Genomic DNA, 20693 nt, shown 5'->3' with positions numbered 1-20693 from the left:
TAAAAAGCGAAATAACTCAAAAGCCAGCAATAATAAATAATAGAAACCAATTGCAAATGGTCTCGGAATATCTCTCTCTACAGATTGCTCACAGTTACTGCAAAGGTGAACAACCCCTTTAAGTCTGCCCAGTATCCCCTGCTGAATATGGTAATGGTTTAGGAGTTCTGCTCCCTCACTAAAATGTCATTGTTTTTCGTTTTCAGGGCCACAACAAGGCCTGGGCTTCAGCCTGTTCTCTGCACCTGCAACAAACCCCACAGGATCAATTAGGAATGTCCCACAGGCCCCAGAGAAGCAGACAAAAGCGATAAAGTAGCACAGGGCACTAGCACAGACTCTATCCCCGCAGTAACCCATTATAAAGTCCGTCACAGACAGTCAGCTACAGCAACGCCCACGTACTGCCCTCACGGCGCTTTCTCTCTCTCTCTCAACCTTCTGTTCCCTGGGGAATTATAAGACGCTGCTCCCCCCGGAGAATAGTCGGCAGATGCTGGGAGTTGTAGTCCACCACGACTGAAAAAAAAAAAAAAAGCCGCAGTGAGCGAAGACTCCCTCAACACAACTCCACCCCAGCCGCCATCTTCCCTCAGCAAAAGCACAGGCAACGAGAAAGAGACGCCGCTTGTGATTGGCCCCGGCCGCGGGCTCTTGCAGCGTCGCTGGCTCTTATTGGTGGACGGAGAATGTAAACGTTGTGTCGCGCTTTGCCATTGGTAGAAGTAAAGGAAAGGCAGCGACTACGCGTCATCCCCCATTGCATCGTTCCTCCTCCCCCCGCTGTGTGACTGTGTCTCTGGCGGTGTCAATGGCTCCTCCTGCCGCGGACAGACGGGGCTTACGGGAGGGGATCTCATCGGGGTTGCTGTGAGGAGAAGAGCGACGCACTACCGGCTGGAAGAAGACGGAGCTTAAGGAACTAAGGACAAAGCAGCGCAGGGAGGGGGCGGAATTGTAATCGAGTCGCGCATTGATTCTCCCCGCACCCGCTTGGCACCGACTCAGGCGGACGGACAGGGCGAGCCCAGCCAGCAGGAGCCCGGTGTGCGGCCTTTACCCGACAGTCAGCAAATGAACTCGGTCAGAGCAGCGAACAGGAGACCCAGGCGAGTGTCGAGGCCGCGCCCGGTGCAGCCGGAGAGAAACAACGCCGGGGAACGGGGTAAGCTGTGGGGGGAGGAGGAGGAGTGTGGGGGGTCCCGGACATTCTTTTATAGCGACATCCCCTGACTGTCAGGCTACACACCTTCGCCTCTGGGGGGCGCTGCCAGGAAAGTGCGCGGCTCGTCCCAGGGTTCGGGCCTCGCTTTGTCTGTGAGGGGAGCGGAGAGTGCGGCCCAGTAACCGCAGCGCATTCAGCAACTAGCGAGCCTTTACCGTGTCCCCCCCATATTCGGCCCTGACAATCAAAGGCTCATATTTAAACTGCCCGTAGCTCCTTTCTACTGCGCTTTTGTATTTATTCGCTGCTCTTAAAGGCGAACGAACGCTGCGATTCATAGTCCCCCCTCCCCCCACAGGATTCGAATGACTCCCCTGATACCCCGGGCTCCTCCTCAGCACAACTGACCCCTCCTGGGGCCCTACAGACACCCGCTCCTTCCCTTCTTTCTTTGTGCAAGTTAAAAGGCAGACTTTAACATAAATGTCAGTTTTTATGCCCCCATTGTGCATTCAGCTGCTGCTGGAGAAATACAAAGGGAGGAAGAGGGTGCAGTTTTCAGCTGGGGGGCACCAGCCTGGGGGTATCTGGTAAAACCAGCCATAGATAGGGTTCTGCAAAAAAATACCGGCCTTCCTAAATATTTATCTTTTCCCCCTATTAATAACATTGGGATCAACCATAATTTTTAACGGCCAGGCCGGTAATATACCTTCCAGGCCGGTAAAATATCAACCAGATGGCAACCCTACGGGCCAAGCAGATTTTAGCCTCGTATCCGACATACGATCGGGCAACGCAATCTTCCGACCTGCCACTAACCGTTCAGACGAAATAAAGTAATAAAAGAACAAATCAGACAATGTTCTGGCAGTGACGGCAATCATAGGAAAGTTATGTCTGACAAATAGAAGTGACAGTCGCCCATTGATAAGGTCAATCATGCAGAGATATTAGCGTTAGTCGACTGAAATTTCTAACCTGTCCCATCGACTAAACGACTGGAAGCGATGGTACAAAAAATGTCAGAACTATCCACACCCGGTCTGAAAATCATACAAAACTTCTATTTGTATGTGTCTATGGCCAACTTAAGTAATTACAATCCTTTGGGGGGGGGGTACCCTTAACATTTGGCGCCCTTATCAATTGGAGTTTTCATTCTCCTTTAGGGCAGGGGCGCACAGACAGATTCGGGGAGATTTAGTTGCCTGGCGACTGATCACTTCTTCTGATGGACGACAATCTCCCTGAACTGCCTTCGCCGTGCTTGCCGCCTGCTATAATGTCAAAATGCTAGCGCCAATGTAGTTGTGGCGCTTTGATTTCAGAAGTCGCCTGAAGTTTCAACTTAAGAAATCGAAGCGTTGCGAATGCCATTGCGCTGGCTTTTTTTATTATAGCAGGGGGAAGGCAGTTGGCACCCTTATCAATTGGAGTTTTCATTCTCCTTTAGGGTGAGGACAAACAGCTACGTGTTGTCGCTACAAAATTCCAAAGACAATACTGAGAATTGCCTCTACTAAACACACACAGTGTCTCAGCGAAGCCAATTCTCACTATTGTCTATTTTGTAGCCAAGTAACTGCCACTAATAGCTCTGCAAGGTTTCACCCATAAAACCAAATGAATCCCTAAATCAGGAGCTTTTTCTAATCGAGGTCTACTTTTAGTGATGTTGTCCCATTATGATCTACATCTGTAATAGCATTGTTGGCATTCTGTTCCATGGAAAATATTACTTAATTATTATACTGATTTTGCAGGGAATTTATACTACACAAGAAAACAACTTTTCTTTATGTAATCAGAATATCTGAATGAAAAGAGTGAAAGCAGAAGGGTCGTTTTGTTGAGCTGTTTGTTGACAGTCTTGAGATCTATTGATCATCAACTAAAGGTCTACTGGTAGATCCCAATGCACCTTTTGGACACCCCTCCCCTAAATTTTACCCCTGGCTGGTGGTACAGGTCATTAAAGACACACTATCCTGTGGTACTTAATTGGAGTGCACTCCCTCCATCTTGATCCTTAGTACCCCTGTGTCAGATAAAGAAGGGTGCATGCAATCGGCTCTGCTCCCTCTGTACCAGTCTCTAAGGGGGAGTTGTTCCTCCCATCAAATGCAGCCTGTTTACATCCACCCCATGGTGCCTATCTGTAACCAGCAACAGGCTACAAGCCAGGACTTTGTGGGCTTCCAGCACATCTGTCTATCTTTTGCAATCAGAGCAAGCAGAAGTTAAAGGGCAAGGAAAGGGCAACACAGACTTAATTTCCTTTAAGAGGCATACCTCCAGTGGTGTAGTCCTTACATTTAAGTAGTCCCTTTATTAAGCCGTTTGTGCGATCTCCAGCGGTAAATTTAAAAAACAGCTAAGTTCCCGCAGCAAAATACCCATGGTGCAACGCTCCTGCACCAAGATCATGACTAGGATACATGCGCAGTTGTTTAGTCTAGAAGGCAGCACATACGTATTGTAAAGGGATTGTGAGCATGTTTTCACAGAACGGCAAGGAGCAATCACTCATTAGCTTGGTACATGTGCATTTAGTAAAGCAGCGCCATGTTTAAAGTAGAACTAAAGCTTAACTAAAGAATTCGCTAGAAATGTTATACATTATGTTTTGCACTTCTATACCAGCCCAAGGCAACCACAGCCCTTTAGCATGGAAGATCTGTGTCTCCAAAGATGCCCCAGTAGCTCCCCATCTTTCTGCTGATTCACTGCACATGCTCTGTGCTGCTGTCACTTACTGAGCTTAGGGACCCACTCACAATATACAGTACACTTAGAATAGAAATGTCACAATATACTTGATTAGTAATTAATACAGATAATTACTACTTGGCAGCACAGAAACCCATGCAATTAGCATCAGAATTTAATAATCAGCCTTGTAGCATCGGCTTATATTACAGGCCAACCTCATTTTCTGCTTGATAATTTGTGACGAGCCCTAAGCTTAGCTTCTCAACAGCTGCTCAGAGCCCACTGTCACAGACACTTTCCAAGATGGTGACCACCTATGACAGGTTTGAAGTCCTGGATGGTTGCTGCTATTGACAAGCTGAAACTTTTGGCTGGTGCAATTATTAGTTCAGTATATAAAATAAGGGATTTTTAGCCACATTTATTTTTAGGGTTTAGTTTTCCTTTAACACATTATCCTGTCTAATATGGCGTCCCCAACAAAGGGGGATCATAGTAATGCTCCGAAGCAGACTGTGAGACCCAAGGACTATTTCAGAAATATAAAGGATGAGATATTGGTAAATGAGGCCTTCAATATAGTATGTTAGGCATCAGAACTCTTTCCTTGCCCTTTAAGGGGTTGACTGTGTTGCCAACTCCTCCATGCAACTCTGCCTAAAGCTGGCCATAGACGCACAGATATAATTGTATGTGGACTCCAAATTATTGTCCCTAAAAATGTCTGTACCACTGCGATCAGACAGGTCAGAAAACGTATTTACTGTATTGATGATATCTGTGCATGTTGTAATGATATCCATGGGTGACTTACAATGTATTTCTTGGACGTGACTTTCTTACAATTGCCATTATTAGTGGCCAAAACATTGTCATATTTGTTATTTTTAGGACTTCCTACAATTTCAACCTGAAAGTTCTTTTCAAATCATTGCATGAAAATGTACGCTCAATATCTGAACATTCGCCACACAACAAATAAAATCTGCACATGTAGGGCCAGTTTTAGAAAGACTAGTGAGTGCATGGAAGCAGGGTGGTTTTGGGAAAGGAAGTTGCATCCGTTTTGAGGGTCCTAGGTTGCAATGTGTTTCTTATGGAAACCTATGAAGAGGCAATCAAGGCAGACTTTGTGCTACATTGTTTCCAGAAAAGGAACTAGCAAATGTAGAAAGTCACAAATATTGCTTTCAATTGCAGGTACTTTACATTTTATTTCTAAATAACACTGTTTACACTGTAAATAATTCATTCTACAATATACAATTTCATTCCTGAACTAGCAAGTGTATTTTTTATTTTGTAATATTGGTGTGTAGGTGCATCTCGGGTCATTTTGCCTGGTCATGTGCTGGAACTGCTTTCTGACAGGCTGTTTTTTCTCTTACTCAATGTAACTGAATGTGGGGCCTGGATTTTACTATTGAGTGCTGTATTTATATCTATCAGGGAGCGTTGTGTTAGGGAGCTGCTATCTGGTTACCTTCCCATTGTTCTTTTGTTAGGGTTGGGTGGGGGTGATATCACTCCAACTTGCAGTAAAGACTGACTGAAGTTTATCAGAGAACAAGTCACATGACTGGAGGCACCTGGGAAACTGACATGTCTAGCCCCATGTCAGATTTCAAAATTAAATGTAAAAAAAATTGTTTGCTTTTTTTTGAGAAAAATATCTTGGTGCAGAATTCTGCTGGAGCAACACTATTAACTGATGCTTTAAAAAAAAAAAAAAACTTTTTTTTTTTTTTTTTCATGACAGGGTCCCTTTAACAAATAACTTTAAAATATTCTTTAATACCTCATGGATCTCTTTATAGTAAGTAATGCTACAGACGTTCACTTGTCAGCAGGAAAATGAGCTCTGTAGTTGATATGGTGGACTCCATAGGTATATTTGTGCATATTATTCATTTCTCATGTATAGAATTGGTGCTAGCAGCCTGATGGTAAAACAATAGCTTCTCGCCTATATTGCAGAAAGTCCTGATAATGTTTATTTTTTTTCCACATTTCTGTATATGTATGCATTTTCTCATATTTAGATCCAGGAAAGAAGAATTTTTATACGCAGGCTTATTGTTGTGCTTTAATTGTATGACGTTCTGCCAGGGCCAGAGGGTAAATTTGCTTATTAACGGTCCTATTGTGGCAGTGCTAACTGAAGTAATCACTAGAGATGGGAGCTGCAAGTGTACATGCCTGGGTGGGTGAGCAATATCAACAACCGTTTATATGCAGCCAGTTTTCGTGAGACCCCTTTAGATGTGACTTGATAAAAGAACCTTCTACCTGTAAGCTTAAGCATGCATGCCAACAGGATACCATAACCAGACTTCTGTTATTAGTAAATGTTTTATTTACTTTGTCTGAAACAGGATTGTACAACTGGAGGCCTGTGGGCCAGATGCAACCCTAAAAGGATTTTTTTCTGCCCCCAGCAGCTTGTAGACTTGCCTAGGTTTCTTTATAATGCCATTATAATTTGTGAAATGGACACACAATCTGCCCTATTATCTACTTACTACAGTACTGGTATACAGCTAATACTAGTGTATTTTATGAGCTAATGTAGTCTTAGGTAAGGTTACTGGCTCTGCTAAAAATTCAGAGACACGTCTTATAAATGCGTTTAGCAAGACTGCGTTGATGGCAGTTTGTATGTTCTTCCCTCGGTTCTTCTCCATCGGTTGCTTGTTGGTACTCCAGTTTCCTCCAACACTATTAAAAACATTCAGGTTAATCGACTCCTGATACAGTTGCCTCTACTGTGTTGTGTGACTGTAATGAGGAACCTAGATTGTAAGTTCTTCCTGCTAGTTCTAGAAGATGATATGGTAACCTTTCTCTAGAGAAGCATCCCAAGTCCAGGATTTGGTTTTGGATCTTTCTTGATCCCTCCACCAGATATGAGATATGTATTTGACTGCTATACCAAACGGAATCTGAGCTTTGTCATGTGACTTTAAAGGTGTACTGTCATGATTTTTATGGTGTAGTTTTTTTCTAAATTACATTGTTTACACTGCAAATTATTCACTCTACCATATAAATTTTAATTCCTCAACCGAGCAGTATATTTTATTATATTAAAATTTTATTGTGATCCTGTGCTTTCCGTAAGAGTCAGTACTTCCTGATGAAACTGCTTTCTGACAGGCTATTGTTTCTCTTACTCGATGTAACTGGAGGGGTCGCAGTGGTACATGGATTTAGTTATCTCGTTACCTTCCCATTTTTCTATTGTTAAGCTCCCCATAGACGCAAAGATTTCTCTTGCCGAACGACCGATTTTAGCGAAGTCCGACGAGTCAGTCGAAATTATGGTGAAGTTAGTGGGATTTAAACGATCGTACATCTTACGATTTTTCGGCTGACATCTGTCAGAAAATTGATCGGCCAGGTTAAAAAGTCTTTATCTGACCCAGTGCAATCTATCTATGTTTGCAGGGCCAAGCAGGCAGCTCCCCTTTGTTTTCCTGGCCAATTGTCTTTTTAGTTGATGGACAATTCGTACAATCGTTTCGAGATAATCGTGGTCTCAGTTTTTTTAAAAATCTTTACATCTATGGCCAGCTTTAGGCTGCTGGGGAGGAAGGGAGGAGGAGATCTCACTCCAGCTTGCAGTGCAGCAGTAAAGAGTGACTGACGTTTATCAGAGCGCAAGTCGCATGACTGGGGGTACCTGGGAAATTGACAATCTGTCTAGATTGTCAGATTTCAAAATTAAATGTAAAAAAATCCTTTCACGGATTTCAGTGCAGAAGTCTGCTGGAGCAGCACCATTTTCCCGTATCATAATCCCTTTAAAGCTTTGGATAAGTAATTGGAACTATTTTCTTTTTTTATTTCAAGCATAACACAAGTTTAAATTCAAATAGTTCAGATTTAAACATGGGGTTTGTAATGATGTTAGAAGTCCCCTTTCATCCAGGTGACCTACATAAAGCTGCACTGTCTTTGGCCTTCTTCTAGCAGAACTATTTATTGACCTATTAATATGCTTGTAATTTGCATTGGGGTTTACATCATCACATACTGGATTGTGCCTAGTTACCTAGGAATCATTGACGGAGTTTGAAAGTGGGAAGTATTCAAAGAAGAGAAAATAGCATTGTGCATGACATTTGTGATACCATTATCCAAAGATTGAACATCTTTGAGGTTAAACCATTCAATTGTCCTTAGAGCACCAGAGATGTATTTACCATATGCTTGATAAAGGGGTTTACCCCGAAACGTTGCACTTCTGCAAATAAAATATAGCAAGGGCTTGTACCTGCTAGAAAGAACCCTCGAGTGCCAGTGAATTCTTCCTGTATTCGTATCGTTGAGGTTGCCGAGGCCTCCATCACAGTGCACCGGGTCATCTATTGTGGAGAGCCAGGGTGTGCAAGCGTGGTAATCTTGTACTGTTTACCATAGAAACCCCATTTTATGTTTTTCTGTGGCCCAGAAAAAATGGGGTAAAATACATGCAGAAATAATATATTGGTTGGACCCAAAAAAAGTGTAAAATCAGGGAATATATTAGGTTTCACTGTAATTTTTAACATGTGATCAGGCATATAGCTTTTCTACTAACTGTCAAGTACAGCAGCCCTGTATGGAATACATTTTCCTTTATGATTTCCATGCAAATTATTTTGTCTGTTGCTCCCCCAACACACTCGTGCATATCTAAATAAGCACCTGCAGACCAGATGGCGCACAATAAATAAGCTTTATTAAAGGCGGTGGTGGGGTGCAAAATAATATGTAGGACTACAAACCCTGAGTGTTCGAATAGGACCACTGTGCAGAATCTAGAGATCATCCAATCCACCCAAATTCATCTGAACATGAAATCCTTCAATAACAATTTGGTTGGTTACCAAACTCTCTGTATTTGTATATTTAAATTTGAGAAAGATACAAAAAAGTATGAACTCTGTACATGAATTCGTCGATTTCAGTTTTAGAGAGCTTTAAAAGACTTGAGGTGGCCACCATACACAATAAGATCCGCTCATTTGGCTAGGTTGCCAAGTGAGTGGGTCTTAACACAATACGCCCACCAAAGGCAGGGTGATATCTGGTTAATCCAATGGAGTTTATGGAGGGCAGCCTTTTTTTTTTTTGAGCTTTCTGGATAACCGGTTTCCAGTTAACAGATCCCATACCTGTATCATTAAGACTGTGCTGTCCTCTCCTAAGGGAAATGGCTTTATAATCTACCCAAAAGATATCTGGCAGTTTTTTGCCCACATATTGGTCATGTGGGCTGTCAGATTGACCACATCCATAGGCCCAGAAACTATGTACTCACATCTTCTATCGCCCTGTGTATAACCACCTAACATGGAAGTGCCACACACTGCAGAATTTTGAATTACATTATTTTTAGGACTGTCTGCTTTTTTTTTTTTTTTTTTTTTTTTGATGCAACTGTATACCATTAAATAGTTGATATACTTCAAGATATTTAAAGGGAATGTCATTGCAAAAAAATTAATTTTGCCTAATAAACACGATTCTAATCCTAAGCAACTTTGCTATATACTTCCATTACACATTGTGTCTGGTTGTTAAGTTGTGTGTATATGTATTGCTACTAAAAGCAGCCTCTGTCCCTTTCAATTTTCTGCACTGCTGGTTCAGACTGTTGATATAATTTAAGACAAGGCAGCTGATTAACAGACCTGTCTTTGCTGCTGGGGAACTAAGACTTTCAACATTGTTTAAAAAAATAAAAATCAGGAGTTAAGCAAACCCTGCTTTCAATAGTAATGGTTTTTACTAATAACTTTAAAGCAATGACCATTTTTAATGTATATTGGAAAGTTGCTTACAATTATGTTTTCTTTTATTGAGCAAATTATTTTGGGCTTGAATTTTTTTTTTTTTTTTTACTTTGAAAGTAGTGAAAGTAATCTCTCCACATTCAGATTCAGTTAACTGGAATTCCCTGTCCTCTTACACGAGTCTCCCCTACCCACCATTGGTTTGGGTATGGAAGTTGGCACAAGCCGTTGGATCCCTTTTGCTGTGATGATGGAAAATTGTGGGAAGAGTTGGGAAGAGATAAAGCAAGGCATTCCTCTTTGGGGAAAAATAAAAACTACCTAAACTGTGATACACTTGGCTCAGCATAGGACTACACTACCTGAAAGCAGCTTTTGTTAGCAGATAATTGGCTGTAAACTAAACCTTGATAGATCTGTAGTTTTATGGTCTGCAAGTAGTAATTGATAACTCATCACATTAGGGAAGAGGCCCAGGTGCACCGCCCTGAGCCCTCAGCACGGGGAGCAGACAAGCCGAAAACTTTTTGGAGCAGGCACTCAATGAAGGCAATCTTCCACCAGGCAGATAAAATTCGTGATAAACACCTAATCATAGGCTCAACTAAACTAAACCTTGCCATACGTCGGCACATTTAAGGTGGAGGTTTGACCCTAACAGAGTTGACACCTTAGCTACCCATGTATGGTATCTACCTGATATGTGGCTTAAAATACAGGCAGGTATCTTTTGCACAGTTTTCAAAATAACTTTGCGTGAGTACCACATCTCTTCGCTAATGTAATCCTCTATCGACGGGTCAGCATAGGTGCCCCTTTATAATCCAATTGGTTGGTCTAGAGGCCCAACGATCAGCCTAATTTGGCCCGGAGGGTAAATCGGGCAATCTGCTTGTGTGCCAACCTCACCAATGAGTGTTATTTAAGGTGCATGGACAGTTGCCATAAATCTGACCCACAAGGCTGATCGAATGGTCAGCAACACCATGGAAGCACTTTTGTTTAGCACAAAAAAAACCCCCGTACCCACTTTCTATTTATTTCCTATTGATTTTTACAAACATATTTATTAAATGGTAAACTCTGTCATAAAAACACTTCTAAAAATCCCATAGGAATGAATAGAATATGGGCAATTTTAATAGGGATGCACCGAATCCACTATTTTGGATTTGGCCGAACCCCAAATTTCCGAACCAAATCTGCATATGCAAATTAGGGGTGGGAAGCGGAGAGCATTTTTTACTTCCTTGTTTTGTGACAGTCATAGACTTCCCTCCCCGCCCCTCATTTGCATATGCACATTAGGGTTCGGATTCGGTTCGGCCGAATCCCGAACCGCATCCTGGATTCGGTGCATTTCTAAATTTTAAATATGTATAAGGTTTCACCATCTGGAATAAGGGACCCTCTGACCTGGACTACTGTGAATGCCAAAATCGGCAGCGGCTACAAATGAACAGGGAGGCACTGCGCATGCGTGGTCCCTATATAATTTATTTGAGTACTATTAATCTTACTGACGTCCAATAAAATGAATGCAAGTGAACAAGGGCAGCCAGTGCATGCGCAGTAGTGTATAGTAGTAGTGTGTAAGGTCATGATGCCCTTGCTGAACGTCTTCTACTGCCCGTATCTGCCTTGATCTGTTCATACTTTTAATTACAACATCAAAACGAAGAGTGAGGTTTGGTTATAGCATTGCAAATGGAAACATGTAAAGTCCTACCTATTATTACTTCTATCTACACGTGTATCTACAGAATAGGAACAAACCTGTCTAGGTTTATAAAATAATTGTTCAGTAGGAATAGCGAACGCGGCACTAAAGATCTATATGTAAAATAAAAGTTTAGTGAAGGAGCCCTGACCACAACTAAATTTACCATGTAGAGGTATGGGATCTGTTATCCGGAAACCCATTATCCAGAAAGCTCCAAATTACACAAAGGACGTCTCCCATAGACTCCATTATAATCACATAATCCAAATGTTTAAACATATCCTTTTTCTCTGTAATAATAAAACAGTAGCTTGTACTGGATCCCAACTAAGATATAATCCTTATTGGAAGCAAAACCAGCCTATTGGGTTTATTTAATGTTTACATGATTTTCTAGTAGACTTAAGGTATGAAGATCCAAATTACATAAAGATCCACTATCCGGAAAACCCCAGGTGCCGTGCATTCTAGGTCCCATAACCTTTTTTTTTTTAATGTAAAAAGTGATATTCTGAGACAATTTGCAGTTTTTCATTTATAATTAGTTTTTTGAGTTATTTAGTTCTCAGCTCTCCAGTTTCATCAATCTGGTTGCTAGGGTCCAAATTACCCTAGTCCTTCTCCTATTCATATTCCAGTCTCTTATTCAAAGCAATGCATGGTTGCTAGGTAATTTCTACCCTAGTAACTAGATTGCTGAAACTGCAAGCTTCTGAATAAAAAACGAAATAATTCAAAATCCACAAATAATAAAAAATTAAAACCAATTGCAAATTATCTCAGAATATCACAGTCTATCTACATCATACTAACCGTTCATTTAAAGGTGAACATCTCCTTTCAAGTTATATAAATGTAATGGTACCAGAAGCAATTTCTGGCTGTCCCTTTGTATACGTTGCCCTGGTGGCTGTGACTTAATACCAAGCAGACCTGTCTTTTTTTGAGGAGAGCTGGTTTTTGCAACACTTGGTGGTGGCACACGAGGCTACTGGGGGCGAGGCCCAGCGACAAATCTCCTCTTCTTTGGGCGACTAATCTCCCCTAATTGCCTTCCCACTGGCTAGAATGTAAATCGCCTCACTTTCCGAAGTTGCTCGAAATTTCTTGTGAGGCAACTTCGGAAAGTGAAGCATGCGGAGTGCCATCCCGCCGGCGATTTACATGCTAACGGCGGGAAGACATTTGGGGAGATAAGTTGCCCAAAGAAGAGGCGAATTGTTGCTGGGCGACTAATCTCCCCCAGTAGCAGCGTGTGCCACCACCCTTAAAGGGGACCCGTCACCCAAAAAAATTATTCAAAATCCTATTATCACATTAGTCAAGCAAAATTAACTGTAATTAAATAATTAAATATAAATTATTTGAATCTTGTTTCTGTCAGACTTGGAATTCATAATTATAGCAAGAAGGCAGAAGCCATTTTGTGGACACTGTTATTAAGACAAGCCTTGCATCATCCCAGAACCTTGTTTGTGCACCAGAATGGGGGACCTGATGTCCATCCCCATGCCCTGGTTACACAATTAAACGGTGAAGAGAACGGGGGAATGAGTGGAGAGCAGTGACATCTAGGAAGTGCTGAATGGAAAGTGAAAGTAATTGTCTGCCCCGCCTTTATGCCTAAGGCATAGAGGAGGGGCAGAAAATATTTGATTGACAGCTGAGATTTTTACATGAGCTTCCAACAGCTATGAATGCTTTAATAAAACACTGAAATTGGATTTCATATTTAATTTGAAAAGGACTTTTATTATACAGATTTTTGTGTCTGGGTGACGGGTCCACTTTAAGATAATTAGAGAAATGCGTAAGGCAGCACAGCTTTCATTTGCAATTGCATTAACATGTCCTCAATAAAAATTATTGAATAAAAATGAAGTATGTGTATTTGAAAGTGCCTTAAAATTTCTTTTATTAAACAAAATGTTATTTAAGGGGCAGATTTATCAAAAAACTTATTTGATTTGAATTTCTGAGTTAATGAGCAAAAATCTTAAACTAGAAAGTAAAATTTTGGCATCTAAAAGCTGGCAAGGGCACATGGAAGTCAGTGGACATTGTCCTAGGCAAAGCTAAAGTTTTTGTGGTTGATTTGAGGGTTTTTATCCAAAAACTCGATCAATTTGAGTTTTCAGGACATAAGTTTGATCGATTAAAGTATTTGCGGGATATGAATTTTGTTCATTACATTTTTTTCCCTCCTGTTTTGCAATCGAGTTTTGGCATTCAGATTTTTCCATAAATACACAAACATTCGAAATTTGAATTTATTGGAGGTAGGAAAACTCACGAATTTCACATTTGTTCTTGATAAATATGCCCCAAGTCTTGATATTGACTTTTAAAAGTATACTACAGGCCTATTGTTTCCTGTTTTCCCACTTTTAAAAAACAAACTTTTATTTTAAATAAATATTTTTTCTTTACTAATCTGCCTTGTCACAATAACTGCTGATGAATCCAGTAAAGGCCTATGTGGCATTTGGAACACCGCTGTTTTCTCAGGGACAGATGCAGCAGCCACTGCGGCAGTCAACACACGTATTTCAGAAGGCGGATGATGCGCTTGGCATATTTTCTCCTGTCCGCAAAGTGATCCAATGTGGCCGTGCTGCCTAGCCTTTATTTGAATTCAAATGCACTCAGGGTCGGACTGATGCATTGGGGGCCCTCCTGCCAGTCAACACGGGCCGTCCTCCCTTACTTTCGCTGCGTGACAGCATGCACTGCCCCTTTAGGGCTGTGGCCCACCGGAGTTTTTCCCAGATGTGCCGCAGGCCGAGTCTGACCCTGAATGTGCTTTTCTAAGCTTTCCTTATTATTTTCCAGCACAGATACAAACATTATTTTTGCCGGTGCTGTCCCTTTAATTTCCTTCCAGTGTTGGAATAAGCACAGCACTTTCCCTTTTGCACAGGCCTTTCTTCTCGCCAACTCTTTGCTTTGATGAGTGGAGCCCAGACCTCTCCAGTTTCCTCCGTTCACTTTAATAATTTATAGTATATTATACAAATGAAATGTGCACTTATCTACTGACATCAGCTACTATGCTTACCTGCTGATAGCTGCTTATATTGTCATGGATCTGTACCTTTCAGAGCAGGTACATACAGTGAAACCTCACTTTAACATCCCGATTTGAAAGGGGTTCTTCACCTTTAAATAGACTTTAAAGGGGTTGTTCACCTTCCATACACTTTTTTTCAGTTGTTTTTAGATTGTTACCCGGAAATAAAGACTTTTTTCAATCACTTTCCATTATTTATTTGTTACTGTTTTTCCTAAATCTAAGTTTAAAGTTGAATATTTGTGTCTCTGGTGTTTGAGTAATTCAGGCGCAGACTCTAAACTGTTAAAATTTCACAAGATTGAGTTGATCCATTTCTCAGCAGCATCTCTGGAGTATTAGCAACTATTGTATCAATTCTAACAGCTGTCTGTAATGAAACCCAGAGATTCTGCTCAGCAGGGACAAAGATAAGAAATGTATCAACTAAATGTATCAATTTAGAACAGTTTACAGGGTCAGCGACCCCCCCCCTCTCAAAGTTGTTTCAGAAGGTGAAACCTGACACTTTACATTTCAATATTACAAAAACGGTGACTAATAGAAAGCCATTGGAAAAAGTTATTTCTGGTGATCTATCTGAAAACAACTAGTTGTTTGAAGGTGAACTACCCCTTTAAATATGATGTAGACAGAGATATTGTTAGACAATTTGCAATTGGTTTTCTGTTTTTGTTATTTGCCGTTTTTCAATCAGGAGTTTTTTTATTCAGCAGGCTCTCCAGTTTGGAATTTCAGCATTCTGGTTTCTAGGGTCCAAATTACCCTAGCAATCATGCATTGATTTGAAAAGGAGACTAAAATGTCAATAGAAGAGGCCAGGAGAGAAAGATGAGTCCATTTTAAGTAAATCAAATTTTTAAAAATGATTTACATTTTCTCTAATAATGAAGCAGTACAGGGACGGGTCCATTTTGTGGAAACCAGTTATCTAGAAAGATCCGAGTTACGTAAAGGCCGTCTCCCATAGACTCCATTTTATCCAAAATAATCCAGATTTTTAAAAAGGATTTCCTTTTTCTCTGTAATAATAAAACAGTAGCTTGTACTTGATTCCAACAAACATATAATTAATCCTTATTGGAAGCAAAGCCAACCTATTGTGTTTATTTAATGTTTATATGATTTTCTGGTAGATTTAAGGAATGAAGATCCAAATTACGAAAAGATCCATTACCTGAGCATTCTGGATAACGTCCGTACATTTACCTTGTATTTGATAGTAAGAAGCTGCTTAGATCCATGTTGGTGGTATAACAATCTTATTGGGTTTATTTATGTTTAAATGGGTTGTTCACCTTTTGACTGTTCGTATGATACAGAGAGTGATATTCTGAACCAATTTGCTGTTGGTTTTCATTTATTATTTTTGGTTTTTGCATTTAGCTTTTTATTCAGCAGCTTTCCAGTTTGCATTTTAAGTAATCTGTTTGCTAGGGTCCAAAGTAGCCTATCAACCATACATTGATTTGAATAAGAGACTGGAATATGAATGAGAGAGGCCTGAATAGAAAGTAGTAGCCATAACAGTAAATTTGTAGCCTTAAATATAATTTGTTTTTATTAAACATGGTAAGTGACCCCTCGTTAAAAAGCCGGAAAGAGTCAGAAGAAGCCAAATAATTCAAAAACTATATAAAAAAAAAAAAATAGGGGTTCTGCTGTATAAAACTCTTTGCCTCTTTATCTGTGATATATAGTAGGGATGCACTGAATCCACTATTTTGTATTTGGCTGAACCCCCAAATCTTTTGCTGAATACCAAACTGAACCCTAGTTTGCATATGCAAATAAGGAGAGGGGAGAGAAAAAGTAACTTTTTGACTTCATTTTTTTTGGTTCTTCCAGGCACACGAGGGTTCGGCAGAATAACGAACCAAATCCTGGATTTGATGCAGCCCTATTATATAGATAATGTCATTACAAAAACAATATCTCTGCAATATTTTTTACCGCAACAATATTTCTGAAAAAAATGATGTAAAAGAGGGTAAACATTTTTTTTTCTTTTTACAATTCCAAGTGTCCTGAAATTCCATTAGCACAGACTTAAATCATGTCTTGTGATCAGCGAATGACGGAAGTGTGTGCAATTTGGCTACGATCTGTCTGCAGTTGTGTAGCCTCCGCTAGTTCCATGATCATTCCATCGTTCATATACCAGTGAAGGTCATAACCTAAAAAGATATATATATTAGCAATTTACTAGTTTAAATTGATGTTAGACCTTGATAGAGGTTTCCTTTTTTTCAGCCGGTTCTGAAAGCTTTGCAAGCCTATTTTGTGCTGACAGTACTGCAGCATTACTCAACCCCCCCCCCCCTGCACAGGCTGTTGGCATTTGCTGTTGATCTGCTGGGCTGTGAATGGAAGAAGTGGCACCCCCCCCCCCCCCCAGCAAAGAGGTGTCTCTGGTCGCAGACAGTTGTCCTGGGATGAAAGATCAGATCATGTCCGTGATATGACATTGACTTGATCATTAATAGCACCCTATGTATTTGACTCAGTGTATCAGATCAGGGCTGGATTGCTGATGTGACACAGTTTCCAAGTGAAAGGGGTGCTATCAGCAGTTTCTTCAGGGAGAGTGTCCAGCAGTGATTTTGGATCACTTCTAAATGGGCTCAAATTCTGCACTGGGAGTTTGACGATCCAGCAGATCTGAAAGATGAAACTTTAAAGATGGCCATACATTAGTAGATTTAATCTGCCAGTTCGGACTTAAGGCTCCCTCCCATACACGGACCAATAAAAGCTGCCGACAGACCGAGTCAGCAGTTTATTGGCCCGTGTGCGGGGCCATCCTACGGGCTTCCCCTGAATGATATCTGTCCAAAAATCAGCCAGATCTCGATCGGGCATGTTAAAAAATCCCTTCCCGCATCACGGCCGCATCTATGCGTGTATGCGGTCCCGCAATCCGCAAGTACCGGATCAATTATGATCTGATCGTTGGGCCCTAGGGCCCACAAAGGGATCAGCCGATATCGCCCACTTCAATGAGGGCACCTCGGGGAGAGATCTGCTCGTTTGTCGATGTCGCCAAACAAGCGGATCTCTTAAATCTATGGCCGCCTTTAAAGGTGGCCATACACGAGCAGACTAATGCTACCGATATATGTCCTTTAGACCCATTCAGCAGCTTATCTGCCCATGTGTGGGGGCTTCTCACGGGTCTCTTTGATCGGTCAGGCCAAATATCGGCAAGATATCGATCGGGCAGGTTTGCTTTCTTTCTGCGATCGAGGACTGCATCCGCTAGTTGATGCGGTCCTATGACCCGTCGGTGCCCGTTTCCTTCTTTATAATTAGAATGTTTGGCCCTAGGGAAAATCTCGCCAAAGAGCGCATCTTATTGTGTATGGTCACCTGTAGACCGAATGCGTATGGGGACCTCTGACAGGCCCACCTGACTGATATCTAGCAAAATATTGGCCAGATGTTGATAAGCAGGTTTGATTTTCCCAACAGATTGGGGACCGCATCAGCTAGTCGATGCGAACCTTGCTCCAACTGCTCATATACCCATTGTTAACTAATTGTTTGACTCCAGGGCCAATGATTGGATTACAGCCTGATATCTACCTGGGCATATTGGTGAATGATCCGCTTGTATGGCAATCTAGTTCCTCAAACTATGGCCCACTTTATTTACCCGTTGCGGCCGCGTCCAGCATCGTTGGCGTACGCAGAGGGGACGCGGTGACGTGATGCCCTGGGGCAGAGGAAAAGAGAGGATCTGCAAGCTGCATCTTAGTAGAAGTGTGCCACTCACCTGCTCCAGGTACTCCTCTTGCAGGGTTACAGGGGAACGAACGGTCAACCAATCCCCGCTCTCGGGATGAGACAGATGCGTAGTTAGGTGTGCAGGGCTGCCATCAGGGCCCGACGGCTTTTATATTTTAAGGGGGACCCGGCCGTGCTGCGTTTCCTGGATTAGTCAGCCCCCCCCTGAACTGACAAAGTAGTTGTGTATTGTATTGTTCTTTCATGTTTTTTTGTACTACAAATGTGCAGTGTGCATGGAAATTTTTTTTTTTTTTTTTTTCAAACTATAGTCTGGCCCCCTGTTAAAAAAAAAAGTTCAAGGACCCCTGCTCTGGCATATGGCCGTCTGCCTGTAACAGGAACACACACCCAGCTGTGTAACTTTATGTAAACATGCTCCACTGCACACTGCTGCAATCTACACAAAGTTTGTTTTTTTTTTTTTTTAGATTTCATGATATGAGCAGTTTTTGCAGTTCTAATATGAATGTGTAACAAGTGCCCCGATTATACAGCAAAGCCTAATTTAATGATGCAGGAAATTAAAGATTTCCCCCCCCCCCACACACACACACACATTTTCGGTGGCCAGATAATTTTAAAATATTGGGCAAAGAAGTCTTTCCAAGTCTACTTTATGAGGGCCCCCCCCTTAGCTTTCATTGACCAAACAAAAGCTGCATAGAGCGGTCCAAGGATACTGTTAGCCTTTTGTTAAAAAAAAAAAAACTACTTTTGCTTCGTTGTTAAGTAGACGGCAAATAGCTTAGGAATGCGCCTTGTGTTGCACCCAAACAGCTGCTATTAGGGGGCAGCAGTGAATCCTGTGTTACTGGAATAACTTCTTATAACCTGGAGCAGAGGGCGAGACACTTTGTAACAGAGAAGCCTTTGTGGTTGAGCAGTGACCTTTCCCAATTGGAGAATTCCGTATAATGTGTTTCACATCATTTTTCATATGTATATGGTTTGGGATCCATTATCCAGGAACCGGATATCCAGGGGCCATTTTAAGTAAACAATTAAATTTTTTTTAAAAATGATTTCCTTTTTCTCTAATATTCAAAGCAGTACCTTGTTTTTGATAGTAATGAAACTGCATGAATCCATGTTGATGGTGGGTTTATTTTATGTTTAAATGGGTTGTTCACCTTTGACTTTTAGTACCTGTATTGGATCCGTTATCTGGAAATCCATTATCCAGAAAGATACGAAAAGGCTGTTTCACCATAGACTCCACTTAATCCAAATAATCCACATTTTTGAAAATGATTTCCTTTTTCTCTGTAATAGTTTGGTTTTGCTTCCAATAAGGATTAATTATATCTTAGTTGGGATCAGTCTATTGGGTTTACTAAATGTTGACATGATTTTCTAGTAGACATAAGGTATGAAGATCCAAATTACAGAAAGATATCAGGAAAACCCCAGGTCCGAGCATTCTGAATAACAGGTCCCATACCTTTATAATGTAGAAAGTGATATTCTGAGACAATTTGCAGTTTGTTTGTTTTTTTATAATTTTTGTTCTGTTATTGAGCTTTTTATTCAGCAGCTCTCCATTTTCAGCAATCTGGTTGCTAGGGTCCAAATTACCTTAGCAACTATGTATTGATTTGAATAAGAGACTGGAATATGAATAGGAGAGGCCTAAATAGAAAGAGGAGGAATCAAAAGTTGCAATAACAATGTTTGTAGCCTTACAGAGCATTTGTTTTATTAGATAGTGACCCCCCTATTTGAATGTTGGAAAGGTCATAAGAAAAAGCAAATACAGTAATTCAAAAAAAAAAAAAAAAGCATTGAAAACCAACTGAAGAATTGGCCATAGATGTAAAGATCTCTAAAAGATCTTTTTGTTCTCGTGAGACCACGATTATCTCGAAACGATAGTTTAAATGTTTGATTTGTCGTCCAACTACAAAGACCATTTCAGGCGATATTGCCAGGAAAACTGAGGGTAGCTGCCTGCTTGACCCAGAAAACATAGATAGTTTGTACTAGGACCGATAAAAACGTTACTTGGCCAATCGATTTTTCTGTCGGACGAAAAATCTTGATTTGTACGATTCCCACTAGGGATGCACCAAATACAGGAAGGATTAGGGGCCGGGAAGGAAATCTCGTGACTTTTTGTTACAAAACAAGGAAGTAAAAATGGTTTCCCCTTTCCAACCCTAATTTGCACATGCAAATTTGGGTTCGGTATTCAAATCTTTTGCGAAGGATTCGGGGGATCGGCCGAATCTAAAATAGTGGATTCAGTGCATCCCTAATTCCCACTAACTTCACGATAATTAGACAAATTGTGGAATTTTCCCTAAAATTGGTCGTTCACCAAAGAAAAATCTTTTCCTCTATGGGGACCTTTACAACCAGTCATTATATAACATACTAAAAGTTAAAAAGGTGAACCACCCCTTTCCATAATTTAGATCACTACACGTGCTAAAAAATTATTTAAAGATCCTT

General features: G+C 41.0%; 1 protein-coding gene across 2 annotated transcripts in view; it reads left to right on the top strand.

Annotated features, from left to right (window-relative positions):
• Nucleotides 1-264: 264 nt before the first annotated feature.
• Nucleotides 265-20693, top strand: part of fbxo11.S (F-box protein 11 S homeolog) — a 60473-nt gene continuing 40044 nt past the window's right edge. Inside the window, exon 1 of one of the 2 annotated variants that reach the window (XM_018265044.2) lies at nucleotides 265-1165. In XM_018265044.2, the coding sequence (XP_018120533.1) occupies nucleotides 1075-1165 (91 nt within the window). In that variant the 5' untranslated portion in view covers nucleotides 265-1074. The remainder of the gene's footprint in view (nucleotides 1166-20693) is intronic. The other variant, XM_018265043.2, reaches the window with a different exon arrangement.

Source organism: Xenopus laevis, chromosome 5S (assembly GCF_017654675.1).
Source record: "Xenopus laevis strain J_2021 chromosome 5S, Xenopus_laevis_v10.1, whole genome shotgun sequence".
In the NCBI taxonomy this organism is placed as follows: domain Eukaryota; kingdom Metazoa; phylum Chordata; class Amphibia; order Anura; family Pipidae; genus Xenopus; species Xenopus laevis.
The sequence above is the reverse complement of the archived record's forward strand: the minus strand, read 5'-3'. Positions and strand labels throughout refer to the sequence as shown.